At 40.9% G+C, this 19,765-nt stretch overlaps 2 protein-coding genes across 2 annotated transcripts; one reads left to right on the top strand and one right to left on the bottom strand.

Moving 5' to 3' along the window:
• Window positions 1-342: 342 nt before the first annotated feature.
• tbcd (tubulin folding cofactor D) lies at window positions 343-19,547 on the bottom strand (the record flags this gene model as incomplete). The annotated part of the gene is made up of 39 exons (XM_079564817.1): window positions 19,294-19,547; window positions 19,145-19,195; window positions 18,968-19,065; window positions 18,789-18,890; window positions 18,563-18,709; window positions 18,251-18,306; window positions 17,067-17,199; window positions 16,400-16,445; window positions 16,186-16,318; window positions 15,957-16,093; window positions 15,822-15,882; window positions 15,635-15,709; window positions 15,448-15,542; window positions 11,090-11,246; window positions 9,788-9,845; window positions 9,665-9,694; window positions 9,328-9,413; window positions 9,133-9,213; window positions 8,984-9,057; window positions 8,283-8,400; window positions 8,124-8,184; window positions 8,030-8,052; window positions 7,912-7,943; window positions 7,763-7,825; window positions 7,611-7,687; window positions 6,275-6,356; window positions 6,078-6,196; window positions 5,905-5,996; window positions 5,190-5,330; window positions 4,541-4,624; window positions 4,240-4,398; window positions 4,002-4,140; window positions 1,952-2,073; window positions 1,800-1,877; window positions 1,639-1,725; window positions 1,483-1,570; window positions 1,267-1,376; window positions 992-1,076; window positions 343-417 (listed from the first exon to the last, which is right to left on the bottom strand). Exons 1-39 carry the CDS (start codon window positions 19,463-19,465, stop codon window positions 343-345), a joined length of 3,627 nt encoding a protein of 1,208 aa, XP_079420943.1. The 5' UTR covers window positions 19,466-19,547.
• On the top strand, window positions 11,730-15,413 carry znf750 (zinc finger protein 750). Its single transcript, XM_079564937.1, has 3 exons — window positions 11,730-11,959; window positions 13,277-14,500; window positions 14,577-15,413. Exons 2-3 carry the CDS (start codon window positions 13,287-13,289, stop codon window positions 15,106-15,108), a joined length of 1,746 nt encoding a protein of 581 aa, XP_079421063.1. The 5' UTR covers window positions 11,730-11,959; window positions 13,277-13,286; the 3' UTR covers window positions 15,109-15,413.
• Window positions 19,548-19,765: the final 218 nt, after the last annotated feature.

Here is a 19,765-nt window from a genome sequence, read left to right as displayed (position 1 = left end):
AATGTACAATTGTCTCATGTAAAGCGCTTTGTGACTATATGTCTGTGAAAGGTGCTATATAAATAAAGATCTTCTTCTTCTTCTTCTAAGATTATCCCTGCTCCTCAGTGGCAGTGTGTTAAGTCCACACTAACACTTATACCCCATAATGATTATACTGATTTTACTGATTTGTCACTTTTGTTTGGGACTTCAAGTTGAAAACATTCGAGGGCACAAACGAAATTCAATCAGAACAAATCACAAATATAAACTATCTTCTGCACGATTGAATTAACTCACAGAATGTGGCCACCGTGAGCCGCTAATGAAAAAGCATTGACCAGAGTGACTACAAACCCTCTAGCAGGTGACCGGAGAGGCCTGGGACAGCTCCAGCCTGTGGCACCTCCACTGGAGCGGAGAAAGTAGGTCTGCCTGTGACCCAGGGGGGAAGCCAGGCCCGGTAACAATCTGCGTTGGCTGCCAATAGTCCAATAGAGGTCCTTTCCCCAGAGTTTACACACACACTACAGTCTCAGTTTCGCCCTTCTCTGTTGTCCCGAGTACAGGCAGCAGGTAAACAGCCCAACTGAAACCAAAAAAGTAACTAGATATGACAAAGAAGGCTTTGTACTGATCTCTATTAACATCATAATAACATTTTTAAAGTTGTCCGTTTGTCTACACTGCGACAAATTGGTTAATGCCAAAGGTGTTCCCCCATTCAAGGCCGATTGTTGCTGGATAGGACAACTCTTAACAGGGATACGCAGAAGATGAACAAACCCCAAACATAGAAAACTCTTCTTGACCAAATATTTATTGTCATGCAAGTCAGGTGTAAATTTATTGTTACTGTTGTTCAGTTGTACAGTTGATTTCGACTCATTTTCACATTGTTTTGCAGCGTTCAGTCAACAGCACTCTACAGAAGAAATAACACAATTCAATGCACTGCACTGGGTAGCTCTCAAAACATAGTAGCAATTTCTGCACATTTAAAAGTTACCTTGGCTACCGCTTTTGGCCTCGGAAGTCCCAGCCAATCACAAATCTGATTCCTGTGGGTTCGTACAGTTGCGAGGTCACTCTCCCTGAAGTCAGAATCAAAACATTCATTGTGTTTTTCTCATATTATTACGCACTATATAACACTTGAACAAATTCCTCAAAGATATGACTCTTAGTCTAATGTCTCCCAAAAACACTGTTCCGAAGGTCGCAATTTAATCATGATTCAACTAAATTTGATAAAGAATTGTCATGTAAACGGTAAATACAGACCAGTTTGTGTCACTCAGGGAGGTCATAACATCATCCAATGTTTCTGGCTGGATGACATCATCGTAGGTCAGGAGCATCTCGTACATTTGGCTGGCTGTGGTCTTTCTGATCTGCAGTTTCAGAAAGCGAACCCTTACATTTACAGACGGCAGCGGAGCATTCATTTTAAGGCTATTTGTTGCGCATTGGGAGTCGGTCAGGACCTTACAAACTCACCACAGGAAAAGAATGACAGAGTAGCATCAGCAGCTGGGTCAGGACTTTGTTTCTGACGTCACCTTGGAACTGGATCAAGCCACAAAACCTGGAAAACGCCAGCCAGTATTTAAAGTGGGAATATAAACTCTCCAAGTACTACTAAAAGGTACTCACACTGTAATGCATGCACGCAGCTTGGGAATATGTTTAGATTTCTTGATCTCTTTGCAAAGGCTCAAAAGCTCCACACAGAACGAGTGACTGTTAAAAAAGAGGAGGTAAAAAAAAATCTAACATTTACAAATGGTGTAAGATCACAATGCGGCAACACATACTCCTCTTGTGTGGTGAATATTTCAAAGCAGTTGTTTGCAAGCATCTGGTTAAGCATCTTCAGGAGTGGAATGGAGACTCTAGAAAAGTGATAATAATAATTAAGCAGGAAGCCATTTGAATCGCTTACTTATTCAAACTAATCTAATTGTACCTGTCATTACGAAGATTGTCTCTGAAAATACTCAAGAGGGTGTCTCCAAACTGTGTAAGTGCAGCACAGTCATTCTGGATTTCTCTTAGGTGTTCAAACAACGACTGGGAGGAATATTGTACCTAGAGGAAGACAATTTTAGATTGCATAGTATGGGTGACGAAGAGTACAGTTGTCAGTGTATAGCAAAAATAAATAACACTGTAACTAACTGGTTTTGTATTATCTTAAAGGGATATTTCAGGATTCTGGATATTTATATAATTTTAATTCATGCAGTCCATATATTTGAAGAGTTTAGTGGCGCTAGGCTAGTGCTAGGCTAGTGCATGTCTATGGTAACTAGTAGCCTGCAATAAAAACAGTCTGGTTGTTGCTATGCAGCGGTGGAGTGATCTGCGAGGTTACCGGATCTACAGTAGTTTGTTTACTTGCGGCCGGCATTACTACACCTGGAATTCACAAAGGAGCTTTCTACTAATCAGATATGGCAACGTTTGGAGGACGACCCCTTGATTTTGAAGAGGTTTTTAATGCAGGCTACTAGTTACTATAGACATGTGCTAGCCTAGCACTAGCCTAGTGCCACTAAACTCTTCAAACATAAGGACTGCATGAATAAAAATATATATATATATATCACGAGAAATCAACAACACTCTGGATAACTAGGAAATGAGGCCCTATGTCAAAAATCCTGAAATATCCCTTCAACATGTGTCTAATGAAATAGTGACTTGTCCACTGACTTTACAACTTTTTCAGGATACATGCAGCACATCTTTCAATAAATATCAGTGAAGGGGACTAAATCATGTCTAAACAAAGACCGACTTCAGTCTAAACCGGGACTTAACCTGAACTTCACCAGATCAGAGATTTCCCTAGAGCTAAAGAGCTGCAAGAGCAGTGTTTGAAGAGGAGCAAGTGGCTCTAAAACTATGGGTTGCAGACGCCTGACTAAGCATTTTATTAAGTCATAAAGGACTTTTCAATAACTTTTGCAAACGAGCCATGTATCTGGATAAAGCTTTTTCAGACAGTATCCTCAATGACCATGAATCATGTTTAATTACTACATCAATATAGCTGTTCTGCTGAGACTGTTTTCATCATAAATTCAATGTCGAGTCTTTCCAAAAAGTACTAAAAGCGGAGACATTGACCATGTGGTACTGTGTCATGTGTTTGCTTTGCGCCGGGCTATTAAGGTAAAAGTTGAAGTGTAAGTTAATGCTCTGGCTCTCGGTGCGGTGTGAAGAAACCCATGTGGAGTGAGAATGGTAAGCTTTGGCTCAGAGTTCGGCCTAAAGTCCTGTGCAAACATATCACTTTCTGTTGTCCAAAATCAAGCACTAGCACAGCACCAGCAGACTAAATGGAAAAGTAGGGCTCTGATTTACCGCATTATTAGTTTCAACATTATCATGACTTTATACTTTAGTAAAGTTATAAAATCTTTGTGGTTTTGTTTGTCTGGGCGCTCTTCCATTTCAGCTTCATTATGCTGGCACTTCATCATCAGCCTTTTTTAATATCAAAAGGAATGATATAAAGCATAAGATTAAAAGTGAGTTTGTGATTTATAAAGCTCTATACTTTAAACTGGAATGATGGAAAATCCAATAAAAGAGGGAAACATCATTAGTAACATTGAATAACATCAAAAGTGTAAATAACTACCAATGTTGACTGCGTGTATTTCTGTCGTTATGTCTTTTAGTCTTGAACATTGGTAATTGTTATTCAGACTGATGGCGCCCTCTGCTGGTCATATATGTGAACTGTAATCTCAAACTGTTGTGGGCCGCCATCAACAAGCAAACAAGTTGAGGCAGCTGAGGGGTAACTTTTTTGCATATGATTATAGTATGTTTTAAAATAGGCATGTTGTATGTGAAATCAAATTAAGATTGTCCAGTAAAAATATTTAGACGCTGATATGAAAACTGCAGTAAATCCAAGTTTGCTTTTGTTGTTTTTGTTGCTTGAGAAGATTAATCCCGTTTCTGTGACTACAGCGTGACTTGTCCGGTTGGAGATGACCTACTGTGGACTCTGTAATTCCTCCCACAGACACTGTGAGCCCCAGCAGGGTGTGGTACTGATAATGACTCAGCCCCAGCAGCCGGGTGATGTACTGGAAGGCCTGGGACGGGGCTTTCCAGTTCAGATTGGTTCTGGTCTCCCTGAAAAATACAATTTATCAAATTAAAATTGAAAGCTATGTAGCTGCCATATCTGTAAAAGACATTAGTTTCAATGCAATCATTCACAGATTGACTCACAAAGGAAAAATGGTCAACAGCTCCTCCTGGTGGGGAATGTGGGGCACTACAGGCTCTGTGCAGTGGAGTAAACTAAGGAAGATGTTTCCAGCGTGGGCCCTGTAGCGGTCGATCTTCTCTGATGCTTGTTGTGCCAAACAACACATCATCGGCCTGACCCTGAAAGCAACATGAAAGAGTGCTTGAATAAACGTCTAAATAATGTAATTTCCCAATTACATGTTGATGAGCGTGTGTGTACGTGTTGAAAATGTCAAAACATATTTAAATTATACTTCAAAAGATTCTTTTTCCAACTCACAAATCTGGTGAAAGGATTTCTGGCGAACCGCTTGACACTAAAACAGTCACATCCATCAAACTTGTCATTGCTGCCTCTCTCACCCTGAGCAGAACAAGAAGAAAAATGTATCATAAACTTTTACTGTAAGTTGAATTTGGCCATTTCTTTAATGTTTGTTTTTTCTGATGGATCTTAAGTCCCAAAACACACCACAAAGCGTGTAAACAATTTGCATTTCTTAAGCTAAAACTTTATAGTCAAATGAGCTCCGTGGCTCCAGGACACAATTTGTTTTTGTGGAGACATGATCTGAGGCATTCTTACAAAAGTCACACCCTCAAACAGGTGTGTTGTAAAACTAATAAAACCCCGATATTTCATGATTTTTAAAGTTATATAAAACACAATCTTGGGTCATTTCTGTTTCTTTTAATGAAAATGTAAATTAAGACGGTAAACTCATAGAAAACAGAACATTGAAAATACAAATTTAAACCCATTGAGCCCTTCCCATGTTCTTGGGACGAGTGACAAGCCCGGTGACATTCCTGGAGGGTAGGTAAGCTTGGCCTTAGGCTACAATTGAGACAATCATGAGAGGCACGTCTCGGTGTCCTTAGGTGCGAACAGAGCCGTGTTTACATTTGAGACGAAGAAACAAACTCACCAGGCCCCGACGTCCCCGCGACTGTCAGTGGTGTAGTCGTTCATACTATTGAGCAACACTTCGTACACCTCAGATAAGTTTGCTGCACAAAGAGTCGAATCGGGGCAACCATTTGAAGAAACTCCTGCTTTCACACACACCCTGTAAAAAGAAATGAAACAAATTACTAAAGACGAGGTATGTTTTTACTTTAATCAAATACTGAGTTCATCAATAAAAACAACAACCTTTTACATGATGTATAAGTGCTAATAAATACTTTAACAGGAAGGGCACATGGTTTAAACTCTGCCTTTAATAACATGCTCTCGTCAAAGGAAACAGTTATATTTCTCAGGAGGAGTGGACACATGCAGAGACAAAGGCTGGTCATGCAGGTATTGCAAGTAAAGTAATGCAGGTGTTGGATAATAGTGAACAAGCACACATCAAGCACGAATCAACAGGAAGCCCACACAAAGAAGGAGTAAGTACGGCTAATATGTCAGGGGGAAAATGTGTTCAAGGTACTTCGAGGAATATTGGGGGTAAAATCATTGAGTTACAGATAAAAAAATCAAATGTCAAATTGTAAATGTATGGTAACTACTGCACACATAAAAAGCATATGACAAAGCTAAAACGAAAAACATGTGGCAATTTGAAAATGACAGGCCCCATAACAGGCAATAGTATAATGTTTTTTTTTAATACTTTGGTGATTATCTGTACTTACTGTGCAAGTGCTCTGACTGCATCTCTCCTCGCTTCTGTAAAGTTGCCTTCTTCCTGGCTCACTGCACACATCTGTCGCAGGCCATCAAGGATCTGATTAAAAACAGAGCACATATGCGGTAATAAAAACGCCTGCAGATACAGTGATTTAACGCTCGAGAGGTAAAAACACACCTGTTGCATTTTGCTATGGATGAAAAATGTCGGCAAGGCACCAAGAGCCAGGGCAGATCCGCAGCGTGTGAACATCTGTGGGCTCTGGAGACCGGCGGTGTACTGAGATATCAACACATCTGGACACAGTGGGACACACCCGTATGTAAAGTGTATTCACAGTTAGAATAGCCTTATAAAGCACATGTTTAGCTCACTTTGCACTTCGGCATCAGCTTGGCCTGGCTCTGTCTGGTAGTACTCCTCACATAAGGCCGTCAAGGCAGAGACAACAGCAGCCTGCATGAAGAAATACATGCAGAAATAAATGTACCGGTGGTTAGCTTGGAACACAATTCTGAGTACATGTACAACAAAAAACAAGTATTTGATCTTATAGTGACTCTGCAGCTGTATGAGTGATCAGCATGGTGCCTTTACTTTCAATCACGGCGGTCCTACAACGCTCCGGAATCAATTGTTTTGTAGGTTTTCCGGTGAGAGGGTCCTTCAGAAGCAAGAACCTTCAAAAACAATTGATCCTGGAGCGTCCTAGAGACCACTGTAATGGAAAGGAAAGACGCCATGCTAATCACTCATACAGCCACTGGGTCACTGTAAGGTTAAATACAAACAAATACAAACTTTTTTTCCACAATAAAAAGTTGCATAATGCAGCTTTAAATATGGTGATTTTCTAATGAGGCAATACTGTCAGATATGTATTTTGATTGTGTTTGCTTTCATATGTATAGTGTACAACAGCCATTCCTAAGTCCAAGGTGTCTGACAGAACCCAACCTCCCTCCAATCAAACCATTCAATATGTGATGTTTGTACTCATGATTTTAAACATAAAAACTACAAATACTAATTGGTAAAGACTGATCCATGTGATTCATGTAGTGTGTGTAATATATATAATGTCAAACTCTGTTTCTACACTTGCTTGATGTGTAGACCCTTTGGGGGACCTGGGGGACGCACTTCGCTAACCATTGCCGTACATTATGCTTAAAGGGGCTAGATGCAAGTTTGCCATCTTATTGCTGGGTTGCAGGTGACATCACAGCATTCTAAAGGCCTATACTATTATATAGAGGAAAAATTATTTTGTGTTTGAGGAAATTTATGGTCTTGTACAGAGAGATCTTGGACCCAGTGACTGATATTAAAGATCATTTTTTAAATTCATATATTTTCTTTTTAGCTATGACTTGTGAAAGTGTAATGTTATTAATAGGAAAAACTGGCTCTTGCCCCCCGCTGGGTCCGATGACATCATCACATTCTAGAACCTGCAACCCAGCAATACTCACCACTGCCACCTCAGGTCATACGTGTAACTGCACCTTCTATATTAAGCAGGTGCATGACTGCATTTCGGACCCGAATTAACACCTTTTTGAGTGACTGTGCAGTATATTAGAGGCAGTTGTGGTATATATGTCTGGGCTCATTCTACACATGATAACATTGTTGGAACATGTAGGGGGAGGAAAATAACAACGACAAAAATAAGATTATTCATACTTTTTTTTCTTACAAACTAACCATAATGTTGTCTAGTGCTCCACTGGACACAAGGTGAAGATTTTTTATGGTATCATCAATAAGCCACTGCCAGCCACCTGAAAGCCAATAATTAGTTTCTTACAGCCTGTTTGTTTACCATACAACAGTAAAAGGGAGAATCAGGGACTTACCAATGACAGGGTCGCCCTTAAAAGGCATTTTTGAAAGGGAGAGCTTTTCAATGAGACAGCACACTGCACAAAAAACAAAAACAAAAAAAAGCATAAATTTGACCATTTTAAACATTTCCAATCCTCCACTTGATAATCCATTAATGTACCTGCAGGCCTCATCAGTTCTCCACCATAACCCCTGATTAAAAAAAAAAAACAAGAGCAATAATAATAAGCAAACACAGAAGTTGCACGTATTCTATAAAGATTACAATACGCCAATACCTGTACTGCTTGCGGTCGTGTATCTGAGAAAGTGATAACAACATTATACCATTGTAAGTGCCTTGAAGTGCAGATAAGATTCAAGTAGACTCACTTTTTGATGAATATTTTTCAGTCCTTCCACACACTCTGAAGAAATGATGTCATCCACCCCTCTGCCAAAACAATCATTAAAGCATTCAATTTAAAAAAGTAGTCACAACAAATATACCCAGGTAAATAATACGTTAAAGTGAACATTTTCAGTGCGTACCTGTTTGTTGGGAGGCCGATCTTATATAAAGCATGTGTGATTTCAGCACAGGCCAAGATGGCTCCATGGCGGCTGTGGAGGTCTATCCCCATCGCCATAGGCAACAGCTGTGGAAGCACTAAAACCAAAGAAGAGCTCGTGGGCTTTTAGAATTTCATGTAGTAATCGTGGATGGAGGGCAGGGGTCTATATCCTGTAACTCTACAGGCAACTGGCTGTTTTTGAAAGATCATTTTGTGTTTTGTGACTGGGTTCACAAATTTGACATATCGATCTTGTGGCTTACAGTTCTGTCAGTTGAACAAATCTTACAATTGTGTCGTCAAAAACCTCCAAGATTTCTGAGATTCTTGGACACTATAGTGCAGCGGTGCTCAAAGTGTGTTCCAGTGGCCAAAAGCTTAATGCGGAGTTGCCAGAGCTAGTTCTTTTTACTGCAAGTTTATTATTCTGCACATTTATAACCTTAATAACTAACAGTGCGAGTGTGAGACAAAGCTGCATTGACGTTCTAAACACCATACACACTTTATTATGAGTCCCACAAGGTGAATGAATTGTTCTACGGCTTTACTTTTTACACAAATAAATGTATGAACCTTGCCGTGCAGATTCCGGCAATCAATTTAAGACGTTCCCATCTTCTATAGCGCCACCACCTTTTATTATTATAGTAAAAAAACACCTAAAACACTTCTTACCTGCACTTGCAATATATTCAGGGGCTTGTGGCGTCAAGTTGTGAAGGGCTTTAGTGGAGAGTTCTCTTATCACACTGGAAAAGAACATGCATCCTTGGTGTTATCTAAATTACAGTAAAGCACATTTTATTTCAGGACCCAGAGCTTACCTGTCCCAATGATTAATCTTCATTTCAACCAGATGGTCAATTAATGTCTTTGTATATTCTGGGAAACTTGCTATGTAGACACTGTAAAAAAAACAACAACAACCAAAAACATGATTATTATTATGACAGTATTATGATCTTATTTGGTGGTGTATTTCGCCACAAGCAAAGTAGAATTAACATCCCGTTTCCTACCTTATATTCAGGTAGCAGTTGTTGAGATTTCCAACAGCGTAGTAATCTGCTGCTGTTACTATGTCAATACCATGAGGGAAGGTCCCCTGTTAAATCAAGGAAGATCAAGTCTTGTGTGGGAATCACTTAGATTTTGATTGTTGATTTATAATGAAGAAAATATATATATAACAGTAACCTTTAAAAAATGTTTGACTCCAAACACTGTTCTACTATCACCGACAAGGCAAGTTTGAGCAAGACTTGAATAGTTTAGGAGCAAATAAACTTCAAATTTCTAAATCGCTGTTAATCTATTAGTCATATTGTACATGAAGTCAGTGCTGTGGTCACAAACCTGTCTGCCGACATTCTCCTGGAAGGCTGCCTGAAACAAAATGGGACATAAAAGTTGATTTTGGCCATGCACCGTAACTGTATATCACATGAAAAGCAATCACTGGATGTGGAGCAGACTTACAGACGCAGCTCGGCGACAGTTGACATCTCTATCAAAAACAGCTGTGATCAGCAGAGCACTAAGGAGTACAAAATATTTTATAAGAAAATGCTGTATAATTTCAGTACAATCTAATATCCTACATACCCTTTACATTATGTGTAAACATATAGCAGTGAAACTCTGGCCCCAAACAACAGAAACCAGGCCTACAGCTAGACTGTTTAGACTTTAGATTAACTGACTGGGGTTGCCATGAGGCCTTGGAAACAAAACCAGTTCTGATATCACCTCATTACCCTCAAGAATAGTCTGTGATTTATATCTGCAGCTGCCACAATTAAAGTGTATGACTGTGCAACTCTGGGCATAACTCTGTGCCCGCGAGTCACTTAGTCCCAGATTTGCAAAAGTGAATTTTCTCCGAATGTCATCAAGCTGTGACGAATGGAGCAGGAACCAGCTTGTCTATAGACTGCTGCCAAACGGCGACCGAAACCTACAGCAACAGGCGAAACCTGGCAGTCCTGTAGACTCCAGAGGGAGGGTGTTGTCGCGACTCCCGGGATAACGCTACTACGGGGGTTCAAACTGACACTGCAGAGCTGGTCTGCACAGTCAGGACCACAGGTCCATACATGCACACGGGAGCAAGGATCAGGACGCAAGTGCAATAGACTAAGACGCATATCCGAGCATGACTGGCTCTGACAATAGATGAGCTTTAGTGAATACGCAAAGTTAGAATGAAACACATTTGATACTTCAAGAATTTACATGTTGAAGTCTGATAACCGTAAATTGAGCTCTTATGTGATACCAATTACCCTACAGTTCCACATTTCTATTGGAATAGTTAAACCGTCACATTCTTATAAGCTTATAGACTTTACCCGACACAGCAACGCCACAAATTTAATTCAGAGCCATTATGATCTTGACCATAGCTTTCTGCAATTCATGATTGGAAAAGTACACATATCTATTTAGTGTACGTATTTATTCAAAATAAGGACAGTGCACAGATGATATTATTTTCTGAAGAGAATTTAGCTCCACATTTACATCTACAGACCTTGGGCTCACAGCAGCAACTTCTTATCATTCTTAATTTACACTAGCAATAATAGGTGAGTCAAACTTTACATTTGACCCATTTTGAGTTGTCACAGAAGTTATTTATATGGGAATTGAATAGGTCATCCCTTATGGATGCTTTTCTAAAACCAATCTACATTTATCTGGACTTGGGACCAGTACTCGTAGTAGTAGTATAGGATTTAACCCTGAAGATGATTTAATATGATTTAACAAATACATTACCTTGAGATTTGTGAGACAAAAGGCAGGAGTTCCTTCGGTTCATAGGCTCTGGCAAAAGACCAGCACACATAACAGGCAGCATCTCGAACATTGGAGCCCACACTGCAGGCTCCACGCTTCTCCTCATAAGTCAGAGACTTGATGATCAGTGGCACAACTAAAAATATGGACAAAGACCACAATTAAACCAGAAATAAAAGGGAATCAATGTGGAATTGTCATTTAGCTAAACTGTATCCATTTTAGTGGCATCTGGATCTAAACTTGTCACATGCCAAAGCATGCTCATGCTAGTGCCTGCCTATCATGTCCTCCTTTTCCACTGTGGGAAACAAGTCATGTAAACTTTTATTGTTATGCAGTAAAAAAAATATGCTCTTCTGTTCAAAACATTTACAGTTTGAAAATTGTAAGATTTAGTTTAATTATTGCATTATTATCCCAGATAAAGAGCGAGGCAAAAGTTACAACACCGCAACTCTTTGACAACACTATGGTCCGAACCAAATCAGGCGATATGGTCAATTCCACAAAACAAGAAAGAGGAAATGTAAATCAGAAATAATATTAGAGGCCATGTAAATCATTGCTCCAGGCCTGACTAATATCAGGTACATCACTGTTGCCTCAGGGCCCTGCTGTTTTGGTTAAAGCCCCACCCACTGTGAGTGAACACCTCAGAAAGGAGAAGTCACCACTCAACTAACATCACTAATCGCAGCGCGCACATGCACGATTACACGGCAGGCAGATGCGGACTGTCCTTTGCGAGAAAAACAGAAGACAACCTGAACAAAATTATTATCACTGAATCCTGAACCTACAGAGGGCCTACTCGCCAAAAAAACAACATCGAAGCGTCAACTAGAGGTAAGGCTGCAATTAATATAAAGGCACTTTTATTGGTAACTTGCAACAAAGTGTGGTGCTTCTATTAGTAAATCAGATACTTTTGTGGTGTGGATATGTGGGATTAATCATTTTACCTGTAATTTCGGGTGGAATGCACCTGTTACAACATTTTCATCGGTTTTGTGTGGTACAGGATACGTGATAGTGTTAGCCCTCACATGGCACAAAACAAAGCAATGGAGCAAAAGAGGAAAATGCATTTTACTGTAATGTTTGTGCTTTGAAACAATCAACAATCAACTTTTTTACACTTTGATATCATCATTTTCATATCTTAGTGTCATTAATTAAAGACATTTTGATGTTAATGATGCTGATCATCTCATACTTTCAAGCTATAGAAGAATATTCCCAGTTCTAGTTATCTGGAAATGATACACTTGAATTTAAAATAGACTGAATTTTAGTCCTTCGGGGAGTGGCTGTTCATGCTAGTGCAGCTGAACAGAAACTTGAGTGACAACTTCTTGCGACAGCGCACGACGAGCCGGTTCCTCGGCAGCCAGCCTCACTTAACTCACTGCTTCAGGTGATGTTTCATTTCAAAGGGAGGACCTTAAGGGTATGTGCCTGGCAGTAAATAGTTGAGTTCAGAGTATCCTCCGGAGTAAAGTGAGGCGTTACAACATAACATCTACTTTGAACAGTTAATATCATTTTTATTACTGTTGCATCTTAGTTTTGGGTGAGATCGCCAGGAGATGACTGAAGGAGCATCCCACAGGTGTAGTCATGGGAAGCAGGTGCCTTGTGGTTCCCACGCCAACAGCGCTGAGTTTAGTAATGCTGCAAGTGAAAGCAAGTTTCTGCAAGCCCTCCAGCTCTGTGTTGATAAATGCTTAGTACGTGTGTTACACCTGCTGACAGTATCAACCCTGAAATGACGGTCCGAATGAGGGGAATGATTTCAAAGCGCACACAGCGAAAGACAGACATTTGTAGACATAGGTCTATCAACCTAAACAAAACGGCCCGATGCAAAACACATGACCGGATATTTGCATAGGAAGGAGCACAGTTAAACTTCAATCATGCGCAAATGAAGTGCAAATAAACAGCTGAAGAAATAAACTAGCCCCAAGGCGTAGTGTTTAGTGCGGTTGGAGATTTTTCTGCTAGAGCGGCTAAAAACACAGGTAAGAGCTTATTGTGAGAGCAGACGCTGGGACCAGCCCAACAACTCTATTAGTCACACTCATAGACTGTCAACAAGAATCTGTGACAAACCTATGTGATTCAAAAGGTGGTGAAATGAATGTTTGTGTTTTCTTTTAGGTGAACGAGAATGGAGACCGCTCAGGAACGCAAACCAAAGAGGCCGCACTATATCCCTCGGCCGCCGGGGAAGCCATTTAAATACCAATGCTTCCAGTGTCCTTTCACCTGCAACGAGAAGTCCCATCTGTTCAACCACATGAAATACAACCTCTGCAAAAACTCCATCTCACTTGTGTCCCAAAAGAATGGGCCTGGAACAAGGCAAATCAAGACCGCAGGCAAAGTAGTGGAGCCCAAAACTAAGGACAGCCCGGGCCCCTCGCCTGCGCTGGAAAATGTTGACAAAAACAGCGATGGGGAGAACAGGGAAGAAGAAGAAGAGGTGGAGGAGAGCAAAGAGGACACAGAGGAAGTAGACGTCGTCTGTGACAGCCCGGCCAAGGAGGACAGCGTCAGTGTAACAAATTCAGTTGTGGATTCAGAAAACATGGAGAGCAATGAGCCCAAGTCGCAGCCACGCCCCTCCGCTTTCTCCCCTGTCACACCAGCAGGAGGAGAGAAGCCAGACGATCCAAAGACGAGCACCTTGCACCAGTCCGGCTTTCCATGGGGTACGATTGCACCGCCCTCTGTGCCTATAAAGCCGTACCCCCCTCCAATGGTGCCTGAATACTCTCCCTATCTCCTGCCAGACCGGGGTCTCTATTCACCTTACTACCTCACCGCAAGCCACCATCGAAGTGACCCAAACTCCACTTCATTTAGGCCCGAGTTTCTGGATCCCCAAAGGCCTGTTGTACCCCAGCCTGTTGCCCCTGCCTACCCACCTTTATTCCCCCCATATGCCTATCGCTACTGCCCTACTCTCCACCCCACCCCCCCTCTTCACTACAGCCTGTACAGCCCGCATGACCTTTCAATGCCTATGACTGGACCGAGATATCTTACCCTCGATATGTATGGCCCCAACCTTAGCGCCAAAGAATATGACTTTTACATGCAAGGAAGAGCCACTCATAGTACGAGCTCAGTGGAGGAGAACAACCAAGAGCAAAGCAATGAAAAAGCGACGAGGCTGAGTCCTAAAGAGGGTTGTTCTGCATCGGGGTCCCCCGATAGGCCATGCAATTCCAATAATATCCAAACAGATGCAGAGGGATCACACTACACAATGCAGGAAGGACACACCCGACATCTTTCACAACCCAGCAGGCCTGACTCTACGACAGAAAGCTCTGCCGAGATTTTAATGCAACTTAGAAGGCAACACATGGATAAACGGTATGTAAAATGATCATTACACTACTTTTTTTATTTTAACATTGAGTGTGTTTCTAACAAGACCTGACATTTTCAGATCAGCTGATAAGAAACCACATGTGTCGGAATCTGACAGTATAGACGAGGCAGCACCACTCAACCTCTCAACAAGAAGCAACGACAGAGAAACCGAGTCTCCGCGCAGAATGCGTGATGACAGAGTAGAGAATTCAAACAGGGAAGAACTGCCTCTTAATCTTAGCATCCGACCTTGTGATGTGACCCCTTCGACTTGGAGTGCTTCCGAAACCCCCCAGCAGACGCCAGATGTGGAGATGGATGATGAGGAAATTTGTGACCAAAGACAAACAGCTGCTTTAGCGCTGTGTCAGCTGGCCAGTGCTGGCTCTGCAACTTCACTTTGTCAAGTGCGCATGGGTGGCACAACAACGGAAGAATCATCAGGAAGAAAGAAAACTCTTCATGCCAGTACTAATAACAAAACCACGTCGAAAGTAAAGACATTGAAACGAAAAAACAAGGGCAAACTAGAAATTGACAGCCATAAACAGACAAAGAGGGCAAACACAACAGCCCGGGCACTGAAAAGGAGGTCTCGATGCTGCTAGCAAATCTGTCGCAACTAGACAAATATCAGACTGGTGCCAAAAGACGAGATATGTCTCACTTTGAACACTACAAGCCTCCACATGAAAATGTTCTTTGACTAAGGCAACGTTAAAGCACTGAAATTAAATTATTCAAAGAGGAGCAGGCGTAGCACTTTTATTGCCACAAGATCAGCAATAAAGAGGCCTATTTGTCAGAGGTGAAATGTTTATAAGGAGTTGATTAACATTTTGTAATATATCGCAGGTTGTTAAAATCTTTGCAAATGTATTTAGACATTGAACAAATAAAACCTATTAGTACATTAGTTCATCTGTCTTGTGTATGTTAATACCTACCATCTGTCAGTCTGGCTGGGACCAGAAGGCCTCTTCTTCCTAGTTCTGCCAGAGCTAAACAGCCTCCATGCCAAGCATTATCCGTTTCCTGGAAGCTTCAAAATCACAAACCCAAATAAACACAAGATAAGTTACATACTTAACAGAAAAACAGTGTAACAAACACAAAGCAGAAATGAGGACCTACCTAAAGCAGTCCAGCACTGATCCAACCACCTCATCTGCCAGTTCTTTAGGAAGCCTTCCCGTCACCCGGCCAATACTGAAGTATAAAACAAGACTTATCAAAAGATGTGGTAATTTACAGTTGAAGCCCTTAGCCTTTTATTTTAAATACAGTTCTGTGGCAAAAAAAACGAGATATAAGCAGATACCCCTTAGCTGCCGACCATCGCACAATAGTTTCTTTGTCTTTCAGTCCCACAAGAAGATGCTCTGCAAACACAAAAAAATTATTTACGTAATATCTTTAAGAAATCAAATTTTAAATCCCCAACTTTGAAACCAACCAATTACAGTCTCCACATCCTCTGGAATGTCATAATCTTCGTCCATTTCTTGAGGGTCTACCTCAGGACTAATGGGAACTGCATTGGACTGGGACATGGATAAGTTAGCAGCCAGTGAACGACTTCCTCGCTGGTACCTGAAAAAGTTTGTAAATTAAACATTTGACACTACCTTTATAGATAAGCATATTCCATCACTGTGTTTTCAAAAATCACAGATTAGCTTTACCTCCAAGAAGCCAAACGTGGCTTCAAGAAAGTGAGGCCAAGTTTCTGGGTTAACTTGACTCCCAGTTTTCGTAGTGTGGCTTGATTACTTTCTGACAAGTGTTTCTTCTCAAGACACTGCAGTACTGTAGGAGCTTGGGACCAAATGAAAACAAAATTAATAAGCTAATGAGGGGGTGAAGAGTATTGCTCTCAAGTCTAAGGAGAGGACTTACCATATGAAAGGAGGTCATCACGTTTTCCATGCTTGAAGAGTTTGGCCTAAAACAAGGAAAAAATTGACAATTCGTTTAAAACATAAAAACTATTTATACTAAGGAAAAACTGAACACATCACACATGTTTTGTAGTGCTTTCTTTTGCAACAAAAAATACCCTGGATATACACAAAATCCTTTAGGCTTGCCAACTTATCTAACAGAGCCAGTTTAGAGTGCCTACAGCGTCATTTAGACCGGAGCAGCAATACACAAAAAAGTCTTTCAGAACACGCAGCGCAAGTTGACTTGCCCATAATATGACAGTCATGCTTGCTCAAGGGCTGAATAACATTAAGACAAGGAATGGGTTACTTTACTCTCATGATAGTAGTAAAACATATAAATAAAAGGCACCAATATGTCATAGTAGTTAATATTTGCTCATAAACCGTTCAGCTCTGGGCAGCGTTTACCCCACACACACACTGCAGCAGGTGTATTGGACACCTGTCAACACTGCGTCAGGTGAAACATACCAGTCATGTCTGCTCTTGTATGCTTGCAAGACTTATTAGTGTGCTGCAAACAAAATGGCTTTCGGGTCATAATTATCTTTTTCTTATCTTTTAATCTCCTCATATGCATACAAAGTCTAAGAAATGGTATAGTGTTTATGCATTACCAAAGACTGAAGAATTCCATCCAGAACCATTATGTCTGTCATTGACTGATCATCGGTTTGAGAGAGAGTGGTAAGGCTCCAGTCTAAGAAGTCTCCGAGACGCTTCTGTTTCACATCTGGGCGTGTCATGAACCTGCAGAGTCATGTTCAAGACAAACAGAAGAGATTTCATGTAGACAATTACACAGTGAAGGCATGCCAATGATAACACTGCCCTCTGGAGGACAATAACAATCTAGCACCAATATAACTGTAAAATATTCTGTAGTATGGCGGCTGTATGGGTGGTTAAGCATGGCGGCTTTCCTTTTGATCACGGTGGCCTCAACAATGCTCCAGGATAAAAAAAAAGAGAGAGAGGGTGAGAGGGTCCGTCTGCAGTGAAACCGGAAAAACAACTGATTCTGGAAGGTCATAGAAGCCACTCTGATGGAAAGCAAAGGCGCCATGCAAACCACCCATGCAGCCACTGGGTCACTGAAAGGTCAAATATGCATTAAAGGAACAGAGATATGTTCTTACCTGAGCTTAGACGAGTTGATGCGTAACTGTCTGGTCCGAAAGATGTGGTTAGCTTTTAGCCTCTCCTCCTCTCCTCTATGGACCCTAACGGGGGTGAAGTTAGAAGTGACCAAGCTCTTCCACGTTTCCCCTATTTATATATGGTTATGTGAGTAGTTACATGGTCCAACTATAGTAACACAAAATAAAAAAATGTCGATTTTCTAAGCAGATAAAAAGGGGTAATGTATTGCAAGGCGACGTCCGCACAGTAAAGTGAAAAAGATATTACTGCGCGGACGCCGAAGTGCTCCTAAGGTGTTATTACGCCTTCCATTATAGTACCACTTTTATTCGCTTAGAAATTCGACACGTTTAATTTTGTGTAACTATACTTGGATCGTGTAACTACTCACATAACCGTATTTAAATAGGGAAAAAGTGAAGAGCTTAGTCGCTTCTAACTTCACCCTTGTTTGGGTCCATAGAGGAGAGGAGGAGAGGCTAAATTCTAACAACACACACAAAGACCAGACAGGTAGGCATCAACTCGTCTAAGCTTGGGTAAAAACATATCTCTGTATGGAAAATACAAAAATGAAATAATAAAATCTCATAAAAAGTTCCATAATGCACCTTTAAATGTGTATTGTCTTACAAACATAAAATGTTTTAACACTTACTTTGACACAAGGACTGATGCAGCATCTCTTGGAGTGTCACTCACAACCAGATAAGACTGCATGAAAAGTAAGCATTGATTTAGCAGTATAACTGTGTGCACGCTCTCAATAGCCCAGGCTGAACACATTTTCCCTCTCATCTAAGACAATTTGTGAAATCAGAAGTATTTTTTATTTAATTTCCCATTACGATCTAATCAGTATCAGAACTGCCAGAGCTTTATTACCGTGAGACAACATTTGCTCCAATATAAGACAAGTATAATAACATATGACTTTCTTTACTGAAATACAACTATTGATGATTCTTACCTTGGCTATAGTTAGAATTCGATCCATGGTTGACTCTCTGGCATGTCCACCACCGCTCTCCATATTACCATCCAAACGAAAGAGGTCAAAGGGTATCAGGCATGCCATTGACAGCCACAGCAACAGCATGTAACGTGTTTCCCAAGTCTAAAAAACATATAATCAATGAAAGCTATCAGCAAAGTTATCAAAATGTAAACCAAAACAACAGCACACATAACTTTACCTCACTGTCTTTGGGATCTTGCCTTATGAGCAGATCCAGAACAGGGTGAACATCAGCAACCTCGTGAGGAAGGAGCTGCATGAAGACTTTGTACCCCCTGACCTAGTAATTGTGCACAGGAGAAGATTAACAAGTATGTAAATACAGTTAGGCCTACTGAATCTGAAGACTTGACTAACCTTGCAGATTATGTAGAGATACTTGAAACTTAAATGGACTAATAATGGTGGGGATTTTTCACTTCTTATCAACTCCAGCAACATGTTTACCATCCAATCTATTAGGCAATACAAGAAAGGATTTGTGAGCTACAAAGGCTTATTATCGTAGAAGAAAATAATCATTATTGACGGTACCAAGATGAGGGTCGAGCAGATGTGGCTGTTCCTGGTATCTGTTCATTATCACTGAAAGAGAGAAATAACATTACAATCAGTAAGACACCCTCAAGTTCATTAAAAAACTAGTGGAAGTAGAAATACTAGTAACAGCGTAAGTATCTCACCCAGGAATTTCTGCATGGTGAATTCAGTAGCCACCACATCCCCGTGAACTTCTGTCAGGCTAGAGATAATCGATCTGGCCTCTACGCTCTCACTGAAGCCTCCCAGCAGACAAGCTTTAGACACAAGGTCCCCCGCTTCTCCCTCTGCACCGTTCTCATTTTCCTGAGCCATTACAGTTTGGCTCTAGAAAACTCGTAATATCACCACAGTATTACTCGTGACAACCTAGCTTGCTGCTATGCGCGTGTACGTCAATACAGGGAGATGAAACGACAAGCGGAGCGAGGCATGCAAATATAATATAATATTAAAATTAAAATATTTCCGAGCTAATTCAACCAACGTTTATGAACGTAAAGACGAACAATTCTTCCAAAGTTTGCGGGTTGTTGTGTTTTTGCCCATCCCTGGAATGGTAGCCGCATAGGGACATACAATCACGTGACTCGCGAAAAAAAAAAATGACTGAGT

This window comes from Gobius niger (genome assembly GCF_951799975.1).
Source record: "Gobius niger genome assembly, chromosome: 10".
NCBI lineage: Eukaryota > Metazoa > Chordata > Actinopteri > Gobiiformes > Gobiidae > Gobius > Gobius niger.
Note: the sequence above shows the minus strand (reverse complement) of the source record. Positions and strands in the feature narration are given on the sequence as shown.

What these genes read in the sequence shown, in the direction of transcription:
- znf750 (XM_079564937.1), top strand. Translation starts at nt 13,287, where the DNA reads ATGGAGACCGCTCAGGAACGCAAACCAAAGAGGCCGCACTATATCCCT. An exon ending in AGGCAACACATGGATAAACG is followed by an intron (nt 14,501 to 14,576) that starts GTATGTAAAATG and finishes TGACATTTTCAG; the next exon opens with ATCAGCTGATAAGAAACCAC.